The sequence below is a fragment of the Bos grunniens genome, chromosome 10, assembly GCF_055505025.1.
Source record: "Bos grunniens cultivar Pamir isolate PY7600 chromosome 10, Bosgru_T2T1.0, whole genome shotgun sequence".
In the NCBI taxonomy this organism is placed as follows: Eukaryota; Metazoa; Chordata; class Mammalia; order Artiodactyla; family Bovidae; genus Bos; species Bos grunniens.
The window spans coordinates 87011858-87038148 of NC_141174.1; the positions used below are offsets into that span (position 1 = coordinate 87011858).

The 26291-nt window shown below is 47.9% G+C and overlaps 1 protein-coding gene across 2 annotated transcripts in view; it reads left to right on the forward strand.

The window, feature by feature from the left end:
• Positions 1 to 26291, forward strand: part of ITGA11 (integrin subunit alpha 11) — a 133191-nt gene that overhangs the window by 24162 nt on the left and 82738 nt on the right. The window contains exons 1-2 of one of the 2 annotated variants that reach the window (XM_086322815.1): positions 14864 to 15017; positions 15099 to 15210. In XM_086322815.1, the coding sequence (XP_086178941.1) occupies positions 14948 to 15017; positions 15099 to 15210 (182 nt within the window). In that variant the 5' untranslated portion in view covers positions 14864 to 14947. Of the gene's footprint in view, positions 1 to 14863; positions 15018 to 15098; positions 15211 to 26291 lie in introns of those variants that run through there. The other variant, XM_086322816.1, reaches the window with a different exon arrangement.

Here is a 26291-nt window from a genome sequence, read left to right on the forward strand (position 1 = left end):
TGCTCAAAAGCAGTAAAGGATGTAGAGCCTTGGAAGCAGACAGGAAGCAGACCTCAGCACCAGCACATGGGCCCGGGGCAAGTCGGTCTCGGACCTTTAGTTTCCTCACCTGTTTAATGAGGATAAAAACCCCTAATCACTTGTTAGAATTAAATGAAATACTGTTCTAAGGCACCTGGCCCATCCTGGCACTTGGTGGGTGCTCTGAGTGTGACAGGAGATCTTCACCAGGAGATTCAGAGAAGGAATGGCACATGAGCCCTGCCCAGGTACTCCAGGCACATGTGGAGGGCTAGATCCCCCTCCACATGTGTCCCTCCAGCAGAAGACCTGGGTCCCCTCCCCAGCAGGTGACCTTCCTGAGCCTCCATTTCCCATTGGTGGAAGGAGCCCCTGATCTACCCTGTGTGTGTGTTGACTTAATATTTGTCGAGCAGCTCCTGTTTGTAACTCTAGGCCCCAGGGGGATGCAGGGACAGCCTATGGCATGGTTCCATCTCTTGGACTCTCTACCACAGTGGGGAAGGCTGGGTTGAGAGGACAGGGAGGGGAGGCACAGGCTGGGCAGGTGGGAGGTGGGTAGGTGGGCAGGGTGAGTGGGACTTGCACTGGGTCCCTTGATGGGTGCAGGATGGGGCTGAGAGCATGAACAGGTGTGCAGGGGCAGGGAACTGAGGGCAGAGCCTTGGAGGGGGAGGGGCAGCCAGAGTGCCTGCTGTGTAGACAGTGTCAAGGGCCGCCCACAGGGATCTGATGAGGTGTGAATATGTGAGTTCTCTCCCTGTGGCCATCTCTGCACACACGTGAGGGCTTCCTCCAGACTCGGCCCTAATGGGACCCTGAACTCTCCAGCCACAGTGGTCCACCCCCTCATCACACACAGGAGGAAGCTTTCTGACTCTGACATGTACTTTTTTACATGTTTAACATTCAGGAGACATCAAAGTACATATTGATTTGGGTTCTTCCTCCCGGGAAGGTGGACATGTGGCCACAGCCACCCACAGCAAAGCTGCTGGCAAGCTCAGAGCTGCTCACAGCCAGAAACAGCAGTGGGTGTGGATTGGGGATGCACTGGTTCCTGGATGAGATCACTTCCCTGAGATTCCTCTAAGAAACAAGCGCTCTGCTTATTCCACGGGGAGGGATGACGCCTTTCCACAGAAGTCTCTCTCATTCCCTCTTCCTGCCCTCCCCGTCCGCTCTGGGGATAGAGCTGGTCCTTCAGACAGAAGGCACCTCCCTCCTGTAAGCTCATCCCTCTCTCCGGACTCCAATGGGGAGAAACCATTGCCTCCTGTCATTACCACCCCCCAGTCAGCCCTCTCTGACTGATCCTTTGGCTACACGTGTGTGTGCACACAAACACACACCCTAGGTGTTCCTGGGGAGCTGTGTTCTGACCAGCACGGGGCCAGGGTAGCCAAGGATAGGAGACGCCATTCAGAGATAAGGGTCTCGCCTGCTTCTTCAACAGAGGGAAGAAGGAAGGACTGGCTGGTGATGTTAGTGGTTGGAAAAGTATGAAGCAGAATGGACTCCATAGTGTTTCCGTCTGAGATAAAGGCAAGTGTGATAATGACCAATTAGCAGAGAGCCATGAAGCCACATCCAGAAGGCAGTCATTTGTAAAGAAGTCAGATGCTGAAGAGCTGATTAGAGACGCTAGGAACCCGGAGGAGGGGTCTTTGCCAAGAGCAGAGAGGAGGTTATTTGTCACTTGGGGAGACCCAAGTGTGAGCAAGTTTGCTCTAAAGCAGGGGCCTCCAAACGTTTTGGCACCAGGGACTGTTTCGTGGAAGATCATTTTTTCACAGGGGTTGAGAGGGTAGGGAGGATGGTTTTAGGATGATTCAAACATATTATGTTTATTGAGCACTGTATTTCTATTGTTATTACATCAGCCCCACCTCAAATCATCAGGCATTAGATCCCGGAGGTTAGAGACCCCTTCTTTAAAGCACCAGGGGGTGCTCTAAAGCACCAGGGCCTGGTGTTAAAACTGGCTTGGTGTCACCAGACCTGCCCCACCTGATCACGACCTCCAGCCCTAGCAGCAGAGCAGTGCCAGTTCAGGGCTGAGCCACTAGGGGGCACAAGAGGGTGTCACAGCTCACTTTCATAAGTGGTTTGAAGCTGAGGGGCACTTGTACTGGACCCAAGTACTAGCGAGGAGGGAAAGCATGCCTTCCTGTTGACCCCAGTCCTGGCAGGCAACCTGATAGAGACCCACAGGGGTGATGGCCATCTGCTTGCCCCTTGAAGTGCCCCTGTATCATCTGCCTACTCCTCCCCGCCAGAAGGGAGATGACTTTGGAAATGAATCCAGAGGAGAAGGTCACACAGACTCAGAATATCCTGTCTGTAGAGGTTTTTAGACCACCTGGTCCAGCTTCCTCGTTTTCTATAATGGAGATCGGGGCCTGGGGAGAAGTAGCTTGTTCAATGTTCAGCCAGTCAGTGGCAGAACCCAGGAGGGGACCCAGGTCTTCTGGTGCCCAGCCGACTTCCGCTCACCACAGCAGCCCTGATTCTCAGGAGTTGGGTATTATATTCCCATACCCCCTTCTCTGAGTTCTAGAACCAGCTGTCCTAAACTCAGGAGTCCATCCTCTGGCCTTTGATCCTGACAGTGATGCTCCAGCCATGTCTCCCTTCTAAAGGATCATGGCTTCCGTGACTAGATGATCCGAGGGAGAGAAAAGTTTTGGTCCAAGGTCAAGTAACCAGGTAATCGAGGATATAATACATACCACTGGCATCCTCGAAAAAGCAAGAGAGTTCCAGAAAAACATCTATTTCTGCTTTATTGACTATGCCAAACCCTTTGACTGTGTGGGTCACAATAAACTGTGGAAAATTCTTCAAGAGATGGGAGTACCAGACCACCTGACCTGCCTCTTGAGAAACCTATGAAGGTCAGGAAGCAACAGTTAGAACTGGACATGGAACAACAGACTGGTTCCAAATAGGAAAAGGAGTACGTCAAGAAGGTATATTGTCACCCTGCTTATTTAACTTATATGCAGAATACATCATGAGAAATGCTGGGCTGGAGGAAGCACAAGCTGGAATCAAGATTGCTAGGAGAAATATCAATAACCTCAGATGTGCAGATGACACCACCCTTATGGCAGAAAGTGAAGAGGAACTAAAAAGCCTCTTGATGAAGGTGAAAGAGGAGAGTGAAAAAGTTGGCTTAAAACTCAACATTCAGAAAATGAAGATCATGGCATCCGGTCCCATCACTTCATGGGAAATAAATGGGGAAACAGTGGAAACAGTGTCAGACTTTGTTTTTTGGGGCTCCAAAATCATTGCAGATGTTGACTGCAGCCATGAAATTAAAGATGCTTACTCCTTGGAAGGAAAGTTATGACCAACCTAGATAGCATATTCAAAAGCAGAGATATTACTTTGCCAACAAAGGTCCATCTAGTCAAAGCTATGGTTTTTCCAGTGGTCATGTATGGATGTGAGAATTGGACTGTGAAGAAAGCTGAGAACCAAAGAATTGATGCTTTTGAACTGTGGTGTTGGAAGACTCTTGAGAGTCCCTTGGACTGCAAGGAGATCCAACCAGTCCATTCTGAAGGAGATCAGCCCTGGGATTTCTTTGGAAGGAATGATGCTAAAGCTGAAACTCCAGTACTTTGGCCACCTCATGCAAAGAGTTGACTCATTGGAAAAGACTCTGATGCTGGGAGGGGTTGGGGGCAAGAGGAGAAGGGGACGACAGAGGATGAAATGGTTGGATGGCATCACTGACTTGATGGATGTGAGTCTGAGTGAACTCCAGGAGTTGGTGATGGACAGGGAGGCCTGGTGTGCTGCGATTCATGGGGTTGCAAAGAGTTGGGCACGACTGAGCAACTGAACTGAACTGAACTGGCATCCTCAAGTTTTGAAATAAGAGGAGTCTGAAGGGAACTATGTTCCCTACCCATTTGCCCTAAATTTCCTCACTGATGGCCTTCCCTGGTGGTCCAATGGCTAAGACTCCATGCTCACAATGTAGGGGGACTGGGTTCAAACCCCGGTCAGGGAACTGGATCCCACATGCTGCAACAAAGACCCAGAATAACCAAAAATAAATATTTTAATAAATAAATAAATTTTCTCACTGAGGTTTTAGAAACACGGTCCAACTCCAGGGCATAGCTGGGCTTTCTTGAAAAGAGGACCACATTGCCTGGACCCATACTAAGGCCTCCGTCCCTTTGATACCTGGGTGTGCCCAGAAACCTCAGCCAGGGAAGTAGGGCCCTGGGGCCAGGTCTCCATGGTTCAAGCAAGGAGAATGAGACGTGGGCCTGGATAATGTAGAGCATTAGATGACAGTTTTATTCAGTTCTCCCCCTTTGGCTTGGGAATGCAAAATATAATCAGTTTTGCCTGGAGAGTTCCCTTCCTAAGTGTGTTTGGCTTCAGCCAACATTAAGATGAGCTTGCATTCCTCCACATAGCCTGGCCTCCAGTTCTGTTTGCAGAGACTCAAGACAGATGCTTGCGTGTCGACAACTGGAAGCTGGTTGTGTGTTTGCTCTAGAGAATCTCTCTGACGTGTGCCGAGGTTGGGCCTTAGGTAGAAGGTTGTAGGACCCTCTCATTTGACAGAGGGGGACACGGAGGCCCAGAAAGGCATAGTGACTCTCTGTGGCTACTAGGCAAATGTAGCAACCAAGCTGAGATTTGAATGCAGATCACCCTGTGCCCTGGTCCAACCTTTGCAGGGCTTTACTTTGGGCTCTGGTGACATGCAGGCATGGCTATTGGCTCCCCCACGTGGCTGCAGACTCTGAAGACCATAGGTCATGTCTTACTTGACTTGGTGTCCCCGATTCCCAGCATGAAACCTGGAGCTTCGTAGCCCCAAATAGACATTTGTGGAATTGAAAGATTGTAGAGGAGGGTTATATGGAGGGAATGGTGGTGAATAAAGATGGGCATGAAAAAGAAAAGCTCATGACCTTAGGTAGATCCCCACCCCTTTTCTAGCCTGAGTTCTCTCACTGGTATCAGCAAGGGTCTTAAATACAATTAGGTGGTTCTCAAACTATGTTCCAGGATACCCTAGGGTTCAAAGAACTGTCTTAGGACTGTTCCTGCAGGTGGGAGCTACTCCTTGTCCACTGTCCCTAAGTCCAGCCTCAGCTTCCTGTGTCTGCTTCTTATGTATAGATTTTGTTCTCAAAAGGTGGGATTCACTGCCAAAAAAAAAAAAAAGTTTTGAGACCTCTAGGCTATTTGATCTTTAAGATCCCTGCTTGTTCTTAAGAATAAAATCTTAATAAGTGACCCTTCCCTGATAACACGTTTGTTGCACACCATTTTTGGCCCTGTGGTAAATTGTCTGAGTTGGGGGGTGGGTTTCATGTCCCATGGCCGTGAGACAGAGAGAAAACGAGGTACAGAAGGGCCCTGAGCCCTAGAATTCATGCTAGGGATCTATGTGTCTGCTGTTCCCCTGTTGGCCATTCCTGTGTCCCGATGAAGCAGGACAGCCCAGCTGCAAGGCTTGGCGCGTGACTCAGGAAGGAGACATCATGACCCACTTGCTAGGCCGCCCTGCTTCCTGACCGGCTCAGTCTAGGCCTCCCCGTGAGCTCTTGAGAAGGGAATGACTGAGTTACTACCCCAAACACCATGAGTCCCCAATAGGTAATTCATGTTCTGCCTCCTCCCTGACTGTCCACCATTTAAGAGCCAGACTGAGTCAGTTACCAGTTGCTACAATAATGCTATGTAACAAATAACCCCCCCACCCCACCCCCACCAAATCTGAGTGACACACATCATTATTTAGTTCACTTGTCTGGGTCAGCTGGACGTCCAGCTGACCTAAGCTAAGCTCAACTGGGAGCCCAGCTGGCCTCACAGGGCTTGCTCGTACGTATGAGTGGATAGCTGACTCCAGCCGGGTGTGCTTATGGAGTTCAGCTCCAAGTGTTTCTCCTCCTTTTGCTGGGATATGTGGGCCAGCCTGAGCGAATACTTCTCACATTGATGGCCGAAGTGCAAGTGAGCAAGCAGAAACAGACAAGATGTTGGCGTCCTAAGATTTCGGGTGGAAACTGGCAAGCTTTCATTTCTGCCTCATATGGCTCAGCCCAGAGTTAAGTGGGGAGGTGTCACAGGCTTTGTTTATTGTTGTTAGGTGGAGCTGAACCTTCTACTTTAGTTCAACACATTTTACTGAGGATCTCTGTGTCCCAACCCCTGCAGTGGGAATAAAGAAGATGAACAAAACCCCATCCTTATCTTCACATGGCTTGGAGTCTTGGAATGGGGAGAAGCATGGAACTCATGACACTCGGTGTTTACTTTTATTTTTTTATGTACTTATTTATTGGCTTTACTGGGTCTTCATCGCTGTGCGAGGACTCTCTCTAGTCATGGTACACGGGCTTCCCATTGCGGTGGCTTCTGTTGTTGGAGAGCACAGGCGTGTAGGCTCAGTAGTCATGGCACCCAGGCTTTTGTTGCTCTGGAGCAGGTGGGATGCTCCCAAAGCAGGGATTAAACTATGTCCCTTGCATTGGCAGGCGGACTCTTAACCACTGAATTACCAGGGAAGTCCCATTGCTCAGCATTGAGTTTGTTTGTTTTTTTAATATAAATTTATTTATTTTAATTGGAGGCTAATTACTTTACAATATCGTATTGGTTTTGCCATACATCAACATGAATCTGCCACGGGTGTACACATGTTCCGCATCCTGAACCCCTCTCCCACCTCCCTCCCCATACCATCCCTCTGGGTCATCCCAGTGCACCAGCCCTGAGCTTCTTGTATCATGCATCGAACCTGGACTGGTGATTCATTTCACATATGATATTATATGTGTTTCAGTGCCATTCTCCCAAATCATCCCACCCTCTCCCTCTCCCACAGAGTCCGTAAGACTGTTCTATACATCTGTGTCTCTTTTGCTGTCTCGCATACAGGGTTATTGTTACCATCTTTCTAAATTCCATATATATGTGTTCAGTTCAGTTCAGTTCAGTTCAGTCACTCAGTCATGTCGGACTCTTTGCGACCCCATGAATCGCAGCACGCCAGGCCTCCCTGTCCATCACCAACTCCTGGAGTTCACTCAAGCTCACATCCATTGAGTCGGTGATGCCATCCAGCCATCTCATCCTCTGTCGTCCCCTTCTCCTCCTGCCCCCAATCCCTCCCAGCATCAGAGTCTTTTCCAATGAGTCAACTCTTCACATGAGGTGGCCAAAGTATTGGAGTTTCAGCTTTAGCATCATTCCTTCCAACACCCAGGACTGATCTCCTTCAGGATGGACTGGTTGGATCTCCTTGCAGTCCAAGGGACTCTCAAGAGTCTTCTCCAACACCACAATTCAAAAGCATCAATTCTTCGGCGCTCAGCTTTCTTCACAGTCCAACTCTCACATCCATACATGACCACAGGAAAAACCACAGCCTTGACAAGATGGACCTTTGTTGGCAAAGTAATGTCTCTGCTTTTGAATATGCTACCTAGGTTGGTCATAACTTTCCTTCCAAGGAGTAAGCATCTTTTAATTTCGTGGCTGCAATCACCATCTGCAGTGATTTTGCGTTAGTATACTGTATTGGTGTTTTTCTTTCTGGCTTACTTCACTCTATAATAGGCTCCAGTTTCATCCACCTCATTAGAACTGATTCAAATGTATTCTTTTTAATGGCTGAGTAATACTTCATTGTGTATATGTACCACTGCTTTCTTATCCATTCATCTGCTGATGGACATCTAGGTTGCTTCCATGTCCTGGCTATTATAAACAGTGCTGCGATGAACATTGGGATACACGTGTCTCTTTCAATTCTGGTTTCCTTGGTGTGTATGCCCAGCAGTGGGACTGCTGGGTCGTATGGCAGTTCTATTTCCAGTTTTTTAAGGAATCTCCACACTGTTCTCCATAGTGGCTGTACTAGTTTGCATTCCTACCAACAGTGTAAGAGGGTTCCCTTTTCTCCACACCCTCTCTGGCATTTATTGCTTGTAGACTTTTGGATAACAGCCATTCTGACTGGCGTGAAATGGTACCTCATTGTGGTTTTGATTTGCATTTCTCTGATAATGAGTGATGTTGAGCATCTTTTCATGTTTGTTAGCCATCTGTATGTCTTCTTTGGAGAAATGTCTGTTTAGTTCTTTGGCCCATTTTTTGATTCTGGAATTGAGCTGCAGGAGTTATTTGTATATTTTTGAGATTAATTCTTTGTCAGTTGCTTCATTTGCTATTATTTTCTCCCATTCTGAAGGCTGTCTTTTCACCTTGCTTATAGTTTCCTTTGTAGTGAAGAAGCTTTTAATTTTAATTAGGTCCCATTTGTTTATTTTTGCTTTTATTTCCAATATTCTGGGAGGTGGGTCATAGAGGATCTTGCTGTGATTTATGTCAGAGAGTGTTTTGCCTATGTTCTCCTCTAGGAGTCTTACATTTAGATCTTTAATCCATTTTGAGTTTATTTTTGTGTATGGTGTTAGAAAGTGTTCTAGTTTCATTCTTTTCCAAGTGGTTGACTAGTTTTCCCAGCACCACTTGTTAAAGAAATTATCTTTTCTCCATTGTATATTCTTGCCTCCTTTGTCAAAGATAAGGTGTCCATAAGTGTGTGGGTTTATCTCTGGGCTTTCTATTTTGTTCCATTGATCTATATTTCTATCTTTGTGCCAGTACCATACTGTCTTGATGACTGTGGCTTTGTAGTAGAGCCTGAAGTCAGGCAGGTTGATTCCTCCAGTTCCATTCTTCTTTCTCGAGATTTCAGCATTGAGTTTTAACTTCAACATTTAACTATTCTCTAAACCCCTCCATGAATGGAGGTGTGGGCAGAAGGAGACTCACAGTCCAGCATCATTCCCCTGATGCCCCAGCAGTTCTCAAGGGCAGGGTCCAGATTTCCATCCACTGGAAGCTTCCAGAGGGAAGGCATAGTTACTAGGTCTCCTGTGACGGCTGCAGGCCCCCAAGGGCAGGATCCCCGGAGTCAGAGGGCTCCCTTAGCTGCAGCCGCCTCCTCTCCAGTGGAGGCCTTTCTCCTCCTGGTCAGAAGCCTCTCTGATGAGGGGATCACATTCTCCCCACCCCCCATCTCTTCTCTCATATCTTGCCTGTGCCTTCTACAGAGGCCTAGAGATGGGGAGGTGACTCAGGCCTTGCCAGCAGTGCTCCCAAACCTAGCACTGCCTTCTTAGATTCCTGTCTTTGAAACAATGGCCCCAAAGAAGAAGGAAAAGACAGCTGGGATGATGACGGAGCCAGAACCATCACATTTTTGGTATTTGCTGCAGCAATGCAGAGGATGAAAATCAGTCAGGCATCTAGAGCTCATTCAACTCAGGCTGGAATGTGTGATTGTGTTTTCCATAGCAGAAGGAGGTCCACGTTACCATTTCTTCTTACTTGGCCAGAGTCAGGGTCTTTTCTCCTGCCGTGCTACGCCCCCTCCATTCCCTATCTGGGATTTGCTTTTAGACCTGAAGATTCCTGGGCCCCATGTAGAACTGGGAAGGGCGTTCTGATAACATTTCATCCTCCGTCACCCCCATCCCAGCTCCCAGCATCCAAGGCAAACAAAAGCTCTTGCTTACACAGGTGTGTCTGCAACCCAGAGCAGGACCCAGAGAATGAGCAGAGGCTTGGCAGATGGATGGTGCCTGAGAGATGGTCACTCCCGGGTTCCCCAGGATAGCTTCCTCCTGCTGTCAGTTCTGGTGCTTCATCCAGACTTTCAAGGCTCTTGGGACTCTGGCTGCATCCATCTAGTGCACCTGGTCCTGTGTATTCCACCTACTGTGATCAGGGATGCACTGTCAGCTCTCTAGTGGGCAGAATCAGGGTGTGGGACCCAGGATGAGTGAGTTTTTAAGAAGGGGCAGGTGGGAGGAGGACCAACCTGGATGAGACCACCGCAGTGAGGAGCTCAAGTGACCACAGTGGGGAGGAAGGCTTGATGGCAGGTAGGGGGCAGGACTCATGAGGTCTCCAAGGGCATCCTTCCACTTCCTAGCTACCTGCCTTCTTTGTGCATCAGCTTCCTCACCTGTAAAGTGAGAATAATGATATACTTACTTCAAAAGGCTGCTGTGGGGCTTCCCTGGTGGTCCAGTGGGTAAGAATCTGCCTGCCAATGTAGGGGACATTGTTTCAATACCTGGTCCGGGAAGATCCCACGTGCTGGTAGGCAACTAAGTCCGTGTGCCACAGCAACTGAAGCCTACGCACTCTAGATCTTGTGCTCCACAACAAAGAGAAGCCACCGCAATGAGAAGCCATCACCACAACCAGAGAAAGCCCGCATGCAGCCACGAAGACCCAGCACAGCCAAAAATAAATACATAAATGTAAAAGTTGTTGTGAGGATTAAATACATTTAGCATAGTACCTGGTGCCTAGTGAATTCTTTGTGCATGTACACTGGGATTTTTCTTATTATTATCTAAATGGTAAGGAACTGTCTGTACCAGTCAGAGAGCTAGGAAGTAAACTAAGGAGAAAAAGACCAACAGGCCCTGATTCTGGGAACAGGTTCTCAGAAGGTGAGAAATCCATCAGACAAGTCTCTCTGCATATTCCTAGGATAGGGCCAGGGTAAAAAGATAAAAAGTCATTCCTGGATGTTGCCCTGAATAGTGTATAGCTGGAGAAGAGAGCAGGGAAGATGTGGAAACTCCTGTCATTCAAGATAGAAGGCGACAGGCTGTGAGCCACCCAGAGGGATGTTGCTCTGAATGTTGTAGAGAGGGGACATCAGAGCTGAGCCTCGATGCTTGAGAAGAAGGGAAGAAAGGCCTTCAGGCAGGGTGGACAGCGTGGGCAAAGGCACTGGGGCAGCTCAGACAGCAGGGAAACGATTCAGTTCCAAGGTCTGCTGAGTACCTTCCATGGACCAAGCACTGCCACGGGTTAGTTACTGCATTCAGTCTTGTCACCCACACAGTGAGGCTGGCATTATTATTCCCATTTTATAGATGACTAAATGGAGGACCAGAAAGGAGTAGCTCCTGGCCCAGGATCAGCCACTAATGAATGAATGCTGGAGCCAGGCTTCTAACAAGCCCCCCACCCCGAACTCAAGACCAGGCTTTCTCTAGGCCTGGCTTCACCCTCAGAGAGTCTGGCAGGAGGGCAGGAGGAACCAGGCCATTCCTGACACTTTGGGCCAGAAAGGCTGTTCTCTTCTCCTTTGATAGCCCCACATTCACACTATGAACTCCTGCCTCTGGGCCACCTCGCTGATTCCTGCACATCACCTTTCAAGGCCAGGTCATATCTCCAGAGGCTTCCTGACCCCCTGGTCCACAGCTGTCTCTCCCAACCTGTCACTCAGGCGGCCACCTTGTACTTTATCTCTTTGAGGTTTCCTCAGGTGGTTCAGCAGTGTTTAAGGCCAGCCCCCACCTCGGTGCTGGGTCCAGCAATCACTACACAGACCCCATCTTGCCTTCATGGCGCCACTGTCCTGGTGGTGAGATTGGACTAATTAAATGATCGTACCTGCTCTGTATAATTACTAACCAGGTAATTCTAAAGGAGGGGTCACGGGTCACCTGTTAGTGAATTCAAGGGGTGTTGAGATTATTAGACAAGATCTGATGTAATGGTGGAGTGAGGGTGGTCAGAGGAGCTCCCTGGGGAGGTGGAAGAATGGGACATGTGTGCTGAGATCTGAAGGAGAAGAGCAGATCAGATCAGAAGATCAGAACTTCTCTGAGGAGAGTTCATCAGAAAGGCTCCGGCAGAAGAAATAGCATGTGCGAAGGCCCCAAGACAGGAGGAAGCCAAATGGGAGCAGAAAGACAGCCCTAGGACCTGGGCCACAGGCACCCGGAGGAAGACTTGACAAGAGGCCAGGGAGGCTCAGAGGGCGCTGGGGCCAGGTGGGGACTGTGGATTTTCTCCCAAGACCCTTGGGAAGCTAGTGGCAGCAGTGGGGGGTAGTCCTGGGATAGGGTGGAGTGGCCCAGCATTGCTGCTCAGCCAAGCCTCCCTAAGCTCTAGCGTGCACTCCCCAGGGAGCACAGGAGGTCTGGACATGTGTTGGCCGGCATGCCTCAGCAGCTGGGATGGGGCCACCCCGCCTGGGAACGGGTCAATGGCCTCCGCCTTGGCCTAGATAGTGGGTTTGAGACCCAGTGGTGCTCGCACGCCATGCTGAGGATTCAGTGCCCTCTTGAGACTGGCTAATGCTTCTTCAAAAGAAAGATAAGCTTCTGAGAAAGGGAGCAGCAGCTGATGTAATTTTGGCCACAGTCCGCAGGAGAGCAAGCCCAGGAATTGGGGCATTTTCCCCCCTCTGTCATCAATATCAAGGGCAGTGAAGTGGCCAGCTGCCCAGCCAGGCTCCCGGAGTCTCTGCAGTCGGCCTGCTGATTCCCATCAGAAACAATTTTGTTTTGTTTTGCTGGTGCTTGGGGTTCATAAGTCTCTGAGAAGAGTACATTCCCTGAGAATGAAAGCCATCCACCATCAGGGGAGCAGTCCCGAGATCTTGTCAGGAGACAAGGTCAGGGTGTCAGACTTGACATCACTTTTAGGAAATCCGTACTCTGGTTGGTTCGCTTGGTCAGAAGCAAATGCCAACTTGAGGAAGAAACCTGCACTTTGTAACTTAATGCCCTGGCCTTGAGAGTGTTTGCCCTCTCCCTGTGGCCAGATTTTGCTAATCTTGTCCCAGGGGGTTGGGGGTGTGGGTACTGGGGGAGATAGGACCTGTCCTCAACGGAGCCCCCTCAGAGTGAATGGAGGAGCACAGGGCCGCTGGCTCCTCTCCCATCTGCTGACCCCAACCAAACCCAAAGACATAGGAGGTGGGACCTGAGGGCAAGAAAGGAGACACCTTTCCCTGAAAAGAATGTTCCTGCACCCTCTCCCAGGGGTAACACAGAGCCTAGTGCCCCAAGCAATCTGATCGTGGAAGTGCTCTAACTTCCTCCCAGCCGAGCGATTCGGGGCAAATTAACCTCCCAGAGATATGATAATATCTATTTCACGGGGTTGGTGTGTGATTTAAATAAGTAATATAAAAATACTGGTTAGATACCTAGAATAGTGCCAGGAATATATTAGTGCTCAGTAAATATTTTCCCTCCTGTTCCTCATTGAGGGGAGACAGCATCCCAGACAAATGCAGGTCCTGGTCTCTAAGCGTTCCATCAGTATCTATTGACCGCCGACCATGACCTAGATCTTGATTCAAGGCACTAAGTATATGACACTGGGCAGTGTCTCTCGGCACTTAGAGGACATATGAATATTATGAAATATCAGCTGTGTGACAATCAGATAACTCTGTAACATGTTAGGGATAAGTGCTATGAAGACGAAGAAGGGAGATGAGAGTGACAGGGTGTCCTAGTGATGGACAAGATGACATTGAAACAGGGACCCTAATGATGTGGGGGAGTGAGCCCTGCTAGTAACTCAGGGAGGAGCATCCAGGCAGAAGGAAAGGCAGCCAGGGCAAAGACGCTGAGCAGGGACAGGTCTGACACATTCTAGTAACAGGAAAGGGAACAGTGTGGTTTACAGCAGAAGGAAGGGGGGCAAGAGTAAATGAGGGGCTGAGGGAGCCAGCTGGGGTTCCTTTGGGGAATCACAGGGCCTGGCAGGTAAGGAGTTTGGCTTTGACTGTGGGTTGGTGGGAACCCAATGGAGGGTATGCAGCTGGAGTCACGGGATCCAGCAGGTCTTGGAAGGATCCTTCCGGCCATATTCACCCAAGATGCACTGATAGTAGAGAAGACCTTGAAGACACAATGTACACTCTTGACTTCACTGGTCCTCACCTCCCTGCCGAGAGTGGTGGGGTGGGTCTGGATTTCCTGACTGCCAGGCACAGCTGCGTCTTGCTCAGGGTCCCCTCACTCTGCTGGGCTTGGGTACAGGAATGGGAGGACCACGGACCACCAGGGGACATTTCCAGGGGGCCCCGGGGAGCCAGATAAAGTATTTCCCCTGCAGTCAGGGAATGTGTATGGCCTGTGCATGTATGTGTGTGGGCATGTGTGCGTGCACATATGTGCCTCTCTGAATGTGCACACATGCGTGTGCATGTACCTTCTGGGGCAGAGTTGGAGAGTTCCGCAGGTAACACCAGTGTCTCTCTCTGCTCTGTGACGTGCCCACATTGGCCAAGGACCAGTGATCCTTCATCCCCCTGTGCTCACCTGATCGGGCCCTCTTCCCCAGGGCTGCCTGCTGCTGACCAGGCTGATAAGTTCATTCATGGCTGGGCTTTGTAAATAAGGCAATAATGGTCAACACATGAGAGGAATGGCAATGATATTCTGTCTGCTGTGCTCTATTAATTGTTGTTGTTGTTCAGTCACTAAGTCGTGTCCAATTGCCCCAAGGCTTTCCACTAAGCAGAATCAGTTAATTGACCAACCAGGGGCCAAGGTGAAAGGGTTTTACGGGACTTTGCCTGCTGTGCCTTGGCTGCTGCAGCTGAGCAGTGGCCCCGGCTGAAGCCAGGTGGAGCTTTGCAGGTGGATTCAGAAGGAGAGGGTCAGCCAGCAGAACTGGAGCCATGGCCACTAGGACCCCAGGCCTGGCTGGGGCAAAGGGGATGGCAAGAGAGGTGGGAAGTCAGCTCCCTGACTACTTAGCAGTTGGAGGTGAAAGAAGGGAGAAAGAGTAGAGAGGGAGGAGGAGAGGGGAGGGAAAAGACAGGAAAAAAACAAAACAAAACAAAACCACGCAAGAGGAGACCAGCAGAAGTTAGAAGCAGAGTTAGAGAAAGGAGAGATGGAGGAGGACAGGCACTGTCCCTTCCTTGTGAGACCAGGGATTCTTTCGGGGAAGGACAAGGTCTTACCCTTCAGACGTGCCTGGTTTCTAAGAGGAGGCTTTAGACCTGTACCTCCCCTATCAGATTGGCTCCCCCCAGGGCAGGGGCTGGGCCTTTCCCATCAGATTGTTGGCTTCCCAAACAGGGGCTATGTTAACCAACACTGGGAGCTCCCCAAGGATAGGGGAGCTTACTCCATCCACAGCCAAGACCCTCCAAGGTAGGTGATCTGCTGGGGGTTGCCGGTCATGGCCCTGGGACCAGGATATCCGCCTACCTGACCTCTCTCCTCCCCTCTCAGGGTTCACAGCCACCTTCAACATGGACACCAAGAAGCCCCGAGTCATCCCTGGCTCCAGGGCCGCCTTCTTTGGCTACACGGTGCAGCAGCATGACATCAGCGGCAGGAAGTGGTGAGTGAGAGCTGCCACCCCTCCCCCACCCCCCCTTCACAGCCCTGCACCTCCCCCCACCCAGGCCCCCCATGGGCTGACAGCACAGGCCCTCGCATGCAAATGCCCCCCTTCCCAGGGCCTTGACTTCCTATCCTGGCAGGTCAGGAGCTGCCTAGGATCTGCCCTGTCTTTGAAACCATGAGCATCCCCTTCATAGGCCTCCATCTTCTCATCTGAGAAATGGGAATGAACACCCTCTTTCTTCTGGTTATGGGACAGCGCAGGCAGCAGGCACCAAGAACCAGTAATCACCCCCTCTCATCCCCTCTCAGGGCCCCAGGCTCTCATCAGCGGGGGCAGCGCTTTTGGTTGTGGCTATTGGGAGAGCTGTGGAAGGTGGGGTGTCTCTGCAAGGATGGATGTGTGTGCTCAAAGCTGAAACAGAGGCCGCAGTGGGGCAAAGGGAAGCGAGAGAAGGCTAAGTGTGGGGAGAGGACCTCCCTGGGGCGGGGGCAGTCAGGAGGCAGGAAGGGTCAGCCTCCTATGTCTAATATAACTGTTGGATTATATTGTACATGTTATATAATTTACTCATTTCAAGCGTCAGTTCAGTGATTTCTTCTGAAATTTACGAAGTTGTGTAGCCATCACTACAAATCAGTTGTAGGACATTGTCACACACACCCCATTTATTTATTTCAATATCAAACAACAAGGTTCAACAATGTAACAACCACAATTACTTTTGTACCAACCCAGTAGTATCTCATGGTGGGTTTAACTGGCATTTCTCTAATGACTAACAATGTTGAGTAACTTTTTGTGAATTTATTGGCCATTTGGGTATCCTATTTTATGATGTGTCTGATTCAGTCTTTTGCCCATTTTTAAAATTGTGTTGTGTGTGTTTTTCTTAATAATTTATAAAACTTTAAAAATATGTATATTCTATATACAAATTCTTTGTCAGAGAAAAGCATTGCGAAGAACTCCCCCCGTCTGTAGCTTGCATTTTCATTTCCTTAGAGGTGTCTTTTTATGAACAGAAGTTCTTTAATAAAGTCTAATTTATCACTCTTTTTATAGTGTGTCTTGTGTACCCCATTTAAGAAATGTTTGCTTCTCTCAAGATCATGAAGATACTTTCCTCTTTTTCCTTCCAGAAGTTTGATGTTTTTGTTTTCTCATTTAAGTCAGTGGTTCATCTCAAATAAATTTTTGTGTGAGATGCGAGATAAAAGTCAAAGGTGTTTTTTTTTAATTTAAAATATGGATATCCAGTTGATCTAGCACCATTTCTTAAAAGACTATTTTCCCACTGAATTGTAGTGTCGTCTTTGTTGAAAATCAGGTGACCCCTATACGTATGGGTCTATTTCTAGCCTCTATTTTAATCTATAAAATAGAAAGCTGCCTTGGTTACTGTAGCTTCAGAGAAAGTCTTGAAGTTAGGTAATGTGAATTCTTCACATTTGTTCCTCTTTGACAAGATTGTTTTGGTTATACTAGGTCTTCTGTGTTTTCCTATGAATTTTAGAATCAGCTTGTCAATTTCCCCTCATCAAACTTGCTGACATTTTGATTGGGATTATGTTGAATTTGTAGATCAATTTGTGGAGAAATGAAGTCTTACCAATACTGAGTCTTCCAATCTATGAACATGTATATACCTTCACTTACTTAGTTTTTAAAATTTCTCCTCTTAATAGGGCTTTGAAATTTTCAGTGTAAAATTCTTGCATATCTGTTATTACTTTGGTTCCTAGGTACTTGGTGTTTTATGTTAATTAAAAGTGACTGTTCTTTTTTAAAATTGGAATGCTTTTATTTCATTTTCCAATCTTTTGCTAGTACAGTAAAATATAACTGATTTTTGTGTATTTACATTATATCCAGCAATTTTACTAAACTCATTTATTTCTATCGTGTGTAGATTCTTACATATTTTTATGTATACAAGCAGATCATCTGAATTAATTGTAGTTTCATTTCTTCTTTTCTAATCTTCATAGCTTTTATTTCTGTTTCTTGCCTAATTGCAGTAGCTAGGATGTGCAGTTCTAGGTTGAATAGAAGTTGTGATACTGAACGTGCTTTTCTTATTTCCCTTCTTAAAGGGAAGACTATATTTCATAATTAAATAAGATGTTAACTATAGTTTATTCGTTTGTTTGTTGTGATATCATCAGATTAAGGAGGTTTTCTTCTATTCCTAGTTTTCTGAGGTTTATTTGTGTGTGTTATATAAATAGTTATGGAATTTTATCATTTTTTTCCTGCAAAGATTGAGATGTTATGTGGTTCCTCTTTATTCTGTTAATAATGTTAATTATATCTATAGATTGATTTTTTAAATATTAAGCCCAATTTTTATTCCTGGGATAAACTTTACTTGGACACCATGTATTCATGTGTGTGTGTGTGATTCTATTCATTGACATATTCTCAGGAACTTTGTTTCTATGTATATTATATACCTCATATATTCATGAGGTACATTGTGCAGCTAAATGCACCCAATGTATTCTTTTTAAAAAAATTTTTTTATATCCAATGTATTCTTAATTACATGTTTTATTTTGTAATTCCTGAATCCCTGTTTGATTTTTTATAGACTCTAATTCTATTAAAATAGTCTTTCTCCCATTTGTCCATCTTTTACTCTATTTTTTAAAACATATTAATAACAGTTATTTTGAAAACCCTGGCTAATTCCAATATCTGGATCATCTCTGGCTCTGTTTCTAGTGACTATTCTACGTTATGGTTACCAGTCACTTTTTCCTGATTCTTTGCCTGTTTAGTGTATATTTTTTAATTCTGTGCAGAATATTGCGACTAGTACACAGTAGAAGCTATAGATTGTTACCCTCCTTTAGATAATGCTACATTTTGCTCTGATAGGCAATTAGAACACTGTGAAACCACCTAGAATTCACCACAGCTTCGTTTGGGCCTTGGTTAGGGCAGGTATCATCTAGTTTTGCCCTTACTCCTAGGGTGCTTCCCTGATGGTTCAGACGGTAAACAGTCTGACAGCAAAGCAGGAAACCCAGGTTCAGCTTCTGGGTCAGGAAGATCCCCTGGAGAAGGGAATGGCTACCTACTCCAGAATTTTTGCCTGGAGAATTCTATGAACATAGGGGATTGGCAGGCTACAGTCCTTGGGGTCACAAAGAGCTGGACACGACTGAGCAATTAACACTTTCTTTCACTGACTCCTAAGGCGCAGTCTTTACTCCTAAGGCACGAATTTGGGGGGATATCAGCTGAAAGCCCACAGCATTCATTAAAATTTATTTTTGACTAGGCATGAACCCCAACATCTCCCAAGTACTGGGAAGCCTCTAAAATCTCTGCCCCACTTCTCTGATAAATTTTCCAGAATCTCACACCATACATGCACAGCTTAGGGGTCATCCAAGGACCCTGAGGGAAAATGTTAGCAGAGTTTGGGGGCCTTTTTCTTCTGTGATTGTCTCCTTTCTACCTGCTCACACCAAATCCTGGTCATTTTTTCAGTCCCCATTCCAACCCCTGTTTCCTCCACCCAGCGAGTCTGCTGTTCTCTGTCTGGACTCTTGTTCCCTGTGCTGCAGCAGGAAAAGTATCCTCATCGAGAAAGCTGAGTGGATGTGGGTTTAGAGCCTGTGCTTCCCTTTATTCAAGTACTGAGCTCTGTATTGACTGCTGGTTGGTACCTGAATATAATTGTTTCATATATTTTATCTAGCTTTCATAGTTGTTAATGGCTGGAATTCAAAGTCCTCTTTCACATTCTTTAATCAACTTAAATATCACTTTCCCTGAGATACCTTCTCTGACCATCCCTTCCCATCACTAGATTAGTTGTACCCATAGAAATATATATTTTCTTTTTATAACTTTTATCAGATGGATAGTAACTGTCTACTTTATTGTCTTACAGAAATCAGGGGTATGAAGTTCAAAAGAACATACTTTGAAAGATTGAATGAATGGTTTGAACCTCTCTCAGCCAGCCCAGACATAAAAGGCACATCATCTATATTCTGTTTTTGAAGTATAGTTGACTTACAATATACTGTTAATTTCTACTGTACAGGAAAGTACAACATCCATATCCTTTACATGGTATGAAGAGTTAAAGATTAATTGGAACTGGCTTTTCTAAGATGGAATTTGTTTTGATCAATATTTGTTTATTAAGCTTCTGTTAATATGTTTTACTAGACTCTGCAAAATATTGGTATGAGTAAGACTTAGTTTTACTCTTAAATAACTCACAGGCTAGTTGAAGAATTGACACTAAAATCCTTGAAAAAATTAAAAAACAGTGCAAGACAAAATACAGCCTGGTGTTAATTATGTTCATCTTTGTAAGACCACTTTCTCCATGAAGGCTTTCTGGATCCTTCTCCCAGCCTAAAATGGCCTTACCCTGCCCAAGCCCTCTCTCTCTGATGGCCCGAGTCCCTTTCTACCTTGTGTTGGAATCACTTAGGCCCAGGGCTCCCCTCACTTATCGAATACTAGTCTCATCTCCCTGTGGCTGCGAGCAGCTAGCCAGATGTCTTGCTCACAGCAGAAATTCAGCCAGAGTTTGCAAGGAGAAATCTCTGTGGCTGAAGTCTTTGGGAGGGCTTCATAGAAGAGGAACACTGAATGAGGTCTTGGAAGTTGGGCTCAGATGAGCAGAATGGCACAACAGAATTGACACGAGGTCGCTCTTGCTGGTCTGAGTGCAGCCGGAAGCATCCTGGGAGAGAGCTGCACTGCAGCCACTGGCCCTGAGCGTGCTTTCTGCCACAACTGAACTGAGAGATACAGAGAGGCCTTGGAGACCCAGGGAGCTGCACCTCCTGCACACAGGAGCACACAGGGAGCACACAGACCCTTTCAGGAATCCCTGTTCTCACTTGCATGGGCTCCACTGCATATCCTACTCGGGTGCTTCCCCTCTCTTGCTCCCCTGACCCCCATTTTTCTCATCCTATAGGCAGCATTCCAAGAGTTTTATCCAGATGTAAGGTCCTGTGGATGTTAATAATGGGAAAAGAGAGGTCAATGTTGGTGTCGTTTGTGGGACACTGGCTGGCAGATACGCACAGGGACGACTTCAGTGGTGCCTGTTGTTTGATGTTCATGCCAGGAGGCACCTCAAAGGAAGGACAGAAGCAGGGGTCTGAAGACCAAAGATTGCCACTTGGATGGAGACCTTGGGAGAAGCTCTCTCAGCCTCCTCCTCTCAGCAAACACCTCTGTTTGCTCTCACACAAAGTACATATGAAAGAACCTATCTCAGGGTGCTGCTGCTGCTGCTAAGTCACTTCAGTCGTGTCCGACTCTGTGCGACCCCATAGATGACAGCCTATCAGGCTCCCCAGTCCCTGGGATTTCCCCAGGCAAGAACACTGAAGTGGGTTGCCATTGCCTTCTCCCTCAGGGTGCTAGGAAAGATCAAAAAATACCAACCAAAGAATGCATTTTGTGATCAGCAAAGCAGGAAGTGGAGGATGGGGTTGCTTGCACCCAGAAAATAGCCAGATCTAAAATCTGGCCCCTGGTAACTTGGTCAAGAGACTCTCTCTGACCCAGGCGCTTCTGTCTCCTGGGTGTGGACCCAGCTTCTGGCCCTTGAGGTGGAGCTGGCAGACCTCAGTCTGCATCTCCTGAGCCTGCAGTGGGGCCGGAGAATCTGTGTTTTAAAGAACTCCCGGGAGACTGAAGATCACCATCTCCACTGAGCACAGGGAGATGCCACTGGGAAATGACATCACCCTCCAGCCCCTGCCCAGAAATCCAGGCCCTGCACTACCAGCCCCAGAGATGGACTCACTAGTTGCCTCTGACCACAGGTACCACTGAGGTCTGGCCCCATTTATCAGGCTGTGAGCCTCCTTGAAGGTCAAGGGCACCAGACCCTGATGTAAATGTTAAGAAGACAAAGGGACAGACCTAGTGGGCCGCCACTTTACCCTCTTAACCTTCCATTTCCTGCCCCTACATTCCCATCGCAAACCCAGACTCGGCAGAACCAACTGTAAACCAGCGCCTCACACATCTTGAACCATTTTCCACATGCCTCGGTTTTAGCAACAATAACAACACTCACAGGCACACAAAAAGAAAGAGAGAAAACAAATTCCTCTTGGGCTGAGTATTCTCTGCCCCTGCTCTTTAAGCCCTTGTGTATTTTCAGAGAAATTTAATCCACATGACTCTAATATATGTACATTGAAATCATTAAGCCAGTTGGTTTTCAAGACCATTTGATGTCCCAGAAACTCTGGTGTGGGGTTTGCAGAGGGCCTCTCCGAGCCTTTGGTCCACTGGAGTAGGAAGCCTCCTGGTGCTGAGAAGAAACAGAGCCAGGCCCCATGAATTTCCAGTTTGTCACTGAAGCTTTTACCCTGAAGAGCAAAGTCTCAGCTCTCATCGAGGCAGCGCATTTCACCTCCTCCCCTTGAGGGCATTAGGAAGCAGGAACCTGATAGCCTAGTAGGTTCTAAAAGGGGACCCCTTCTGAACTCAGTGGGCTTTAAGAACAAGAGGGCATGTGAGTTCCCTGGGCTACAGGTTCAGGGACATGAGCAGCTTGTAAGAGAAATGGGCTTGTTCCCATTTTACAGATGAGGCAACTGAGACTGCGAGAGAGATAGTACAATAAATGTGTGAGTTATATCTGAAACCTAGATCTCGTCAGGCCCAAAGCAGCACAGAGCAGCAGCAGCCCCAGCCCAGATACTGATGGGGAAGCTACAATCATCCGTGGTGGTGTCCTTTCCAACCAGCTACACTGCTGGCCCCTTAAGAGCCAAGACTGTGATGTCCCAAGACCCAGCACTGGCAGATTCACATAAAAATGCTGAGCCCAGTCAGAAAGAGAGGCTGTATGGTTGCAGAATGCCAATCCTGGATGATAAATCCCAAGAGAGGACACACGCAGAAAGGATCCCAGGAGTCCGTGGGAGGGAGAGTGAATGTCTAATTCAGCAGGACCAGGTGGGGGAGGGGATCGGGAGAGGGTTGTGGAGGAGGGTCCTTCCAGATGGGTAGGATTTCTGTGTATAGAATAGACAGGGATGAGCAGAGTGTAACAGATGGAGGGAACCACTGGAGTAAGAGGGCAGGGGTGAAAAAGAAGAGGTCATGTTTAGAGAAAGGACACTGCCCCTTGCGGCTGGAGGAGGAAGTGTGGACAGCACAGCAGTGGAGCAGAGGCTGGGAGAGCGAGGAGAGTACCACAGGGGTGCTTCGTTTTCTTCCATTTTTAAAAATTGCTTTACAACGTTGGGTTAGCCTCTGCTTTACAGCAACGTGAATCAGCTATACACCTGTGTATATCCCCTCTCTCTTGAGCCTCCCTCCTACCTCCCCCCCATCTCTCCCCTCTAGGTCGTTACAGAGCACAGAGTTGAGCTCCCCGTGCTGTATAGCAGCTTCCCACTAGCTATTTGACACATGGCAGTCAGTATATGTCAAGGCTAATTTCTCAATTTGCCCACCCACCTCTTCCTCCCCTTCTCTTTCTGTGTCTACATGCCAGTTCTCTACGTCTGCATCTCTATTCCTGCCCCGCAGATGGGTTCATCAGTACCATTTTTCTAGGTTCCACACACGTGCATTTTGTTGTTCTTCAGTCATGTTCAACTCTTTGCGACCCCATGAAATGCAGCACGCCAGGCTTCCCTGTCCTTCACTATCTCCTGGAGTTTGCTCAGACTCATGTCCATTGAGTGGGTGATGCCATCCAACCATCTCATCCTCTGTCACCCCCTTCTCCTCAACCCGTCAGGCTTTCCCAGTACCAGGGTCCTTTCCAATGAGTCAGCTCTTCGAGTCAGGTGGTCAAAGTATTGGAGCTTTAGCTTCAGCATCAGCCCTTCCGATAAATATTCAGGATTGATTTCCTTTAGGATTGACTGTTAGAGGGGAGACTGAGAAGGAAGCCAGACACACTGAGTCTTGTTGAATGACACTGCAGCCTTGGATATCTCACCGTCACTCAGGTCTCCATCAGACCCTAGTTCTCAGAGGCAGAGGTGGGTTGGGAAGGACAGGGTGACTGGGAGCAGGCCCAGGAGGTGCAGGTGGACACTCAGTGAACATGGGGGTGGGGCTTGACCTTCAGGACTGCTCCCCTGGCTAGAAAAGTCTTAGAAAATATTTAGCCGCAATCCCTCATTGGGCTTCCCTGGTGGCTCAGAAAGTAAAGAATCCGCCTGCAATGCAGGAGTCCTGGGTTCAATCCCTGGGTTGGGAAGATCCCCTGGAGAAGGAAATAGCAACCCACTCCAGTATTCTTGCCTGGAAATTCCCATGGACAGAGGAGCCTGGCAGGCTACAGTCCATGGAGTCGCAAAGAGTCGGACACGACTGAGCGACTGAGCACAGCACAATCCCTTATTTTATAAGCAAGGAAACAGGCCCAGAGCTAGAAACGCCTCCACCAAGGTCACCCTTGGAACTCAGCTCTCCCAACACCCAGTCCACATTGCTTCTACTCCCTGTTGTAGTTCCACCTGGTGTGCAGGTGAAAAGTGCCAAAGTGGCAATGGACCCACCATCTTCATCCCCTGTCTCAAGCTCACGTGCGTGCGTGTTAAGTCACTTCAGTCGTGTCCAACTCTGTGAGACCCCATGGACTGCAGCTCGCCAGGCTCCTCTGTCCATGAGATTCTCCAGGCAAGAATACTGGAGTGGGTTGCCATACCCTCCTCCCAGGGATCTTCCCAACCCTGGGATCGAAATTTCATCTCTTATGCCTCCTGAGTTGGCAGGCAGATTCTTTAACACTAGTGCCTGGAAAGCCCCAGGTAACAGCTACATAAACCAAATTCTAATACGGGTAGGGCATTAATTCTTCTACCAAGCTGTATGTACTGACCTTCCCAGATAACACGTTTGCATTTTCACTAAGATCTTTCATGTCTCAAACCCATGGAATTTGGGCTTGACTGTAAAGGAAATCCATGAGGAATAAATCCACAAAATTGGGCAACGAGGTTTGGTGGAGAATGGATACATGTATATGTATGACTGAATCCCTTTGCTGCTCACTTGCAACTACCACTGCATTGTTAATCGGCTATACCCCAATACAGAATAAAAAGTTTAAAGTTAAAAAAAAGATTGACCGGCAAGCCTAGGCCTGACGGGGATGCCCTTGTATCATTCCCTCCTCTTCAACCCCCAGATTTCCCAACCTCTCATCTGTGGCCCTTTTCCACAGGGTTTATAGCAACATCCCAAAAGGGGCTGAGATCTTCTGCCTCTGCGGGTATGTGAATGCACATTAGAGTGTCCCCTGTTGTTTAGCACTAAGCTGTGTCCATCTCTTTTGAGACTCCATAGACTGTAGCCTGCCAGGCTCCTCTGTCCATGCGATTTCCCAAGTAAGAATACTGGAGTGAGTTGCCATTTCCTTCTCCAAGGGATCTTCCTGACGTAGGGATTGAGCCCGAGTCTCCTGAACCGGCAGGCAGATCCTTTACCACTGAGCCACCCGGGTAGCCCAAGGCGGTGCCTAACTGCAAGAAAAGTCTAGGCTTCAGAACTACACAAACCTGGGCTCATCCACTTTTCAATCTGTGGGAGCTTGAGGATGTTACATCCACCTACTGGACACAGTTTCTTCATCTGTAAAATGGACACGATGCTGCACACCCCTGAGATTTCTTTGAGGAAAACATAGGCGATGGTGTGTGACGTGTCTGCCATGGGCAGATGCTGGATAAGTTAGTTCCCTTTGCTAGCCTATTTCCCAAGAAAGAATATGGTGTCCAGAAGAGATTTCCAGGAAAAGGGCCCCCGAGGCTGCTCTTGGTGCAGAATGATAGATTTTATCCAAGTCGTCCCTCCTCCCTGACAAGGCCAATTGTCAGCCTGGGGCAGCCTCAGCCGTTGTTGCTGTGGAAATCTCACTAAGGAACATCCTAAGCTCTTTTCCTGGCTCAGGCCCCCAGAGCGGGTTCCCAACACCACAGCGCATACATGCCCTCTGCTATTTTCTCTTGGAACAAATAAAACCAGGCACCGTGACTCATGCTGGTTAACAATAAATCACTACAGAAACAAAGCCCAGGATACGATGAAACTACCTAACACACGAGAGAGAGGAGAAAGAGAGAGAGAGAAACTGTAGTCATTAGGGACATGTTGGCCAGGGGCCCAGGGCCAAGCCACCCAGCTGACCCTGGCAGTCGGGTGGCACATGGACAAGCAGCGAGTGAGCCACAGAGGGCTGGACGGTCATACAGACGTTTATCCTCACGGAGCTGTGGGCTCCTTCAAGTGCTCAGAAATACAAAGCAGCATTGAGAGCGGCCAAGGAAAACCTGTCAGCCCCAGAATGCAGCGAGCCTGTAAGATGCAGCCTGCGAGTGGTCCTGCATCTCCAGATTTTTCTCTTCTATGTTAGCTTCCTCTCTAACTCTCTCTTAAAAAAAAAAAAAATTACCAAAACAACACAGGAAAGTTACATACTTGAAGAGTATGTCAGCAAGAGCCTAGGTCACCTCTGACACACTCACAACCTGGTCAGCCAGAGACAGAGCCAAGGCCAGTCTTCAGGGCCATGGAATGACCACAGTGCTGATCCTGGCGAGGCAGGGAGCCAACTTCTACGTGCTCTGGGGGTAAGAGGCACAATCTCAATAGTCTCAAAAGTCTCCTGGTTTCTAACCTCTAAGAAAGAAAATAAATCTAATTTGGGCAGTTCAGGGAAGCCAGAGGGATTTGCCAGCTCAGCATCTTTTCCAGCCTCCACCCCCCCACCCCAGCCCCCACCAGCAGCCTGTGGGCTCCGGCACCTCCCTCCCTTCTCTGACGCCAATGCTGTCCGTTTTGTGATTCTAAAGTCCTTCCTAATACCAGCACAGGAAAGGAAAAGGGTGCCCCTCACTTGAGCTGAAGAAACACTAATGTTGAGATTCACTCCATCTTGAGAATGGCTTTGTATAATTTCATAAGCTTGAATTTTCGTGACTTGTATTCCATCACTCCTTGGCGCTGTATCTGCACTCACCATAGCCGACGCCAGGGGGAGCAAGGCCTCCTCGCCAATCGTCTGTTTCCCTTGGATGTCACCAAGGCCCGCATCTGCTTCCATTTGGCTA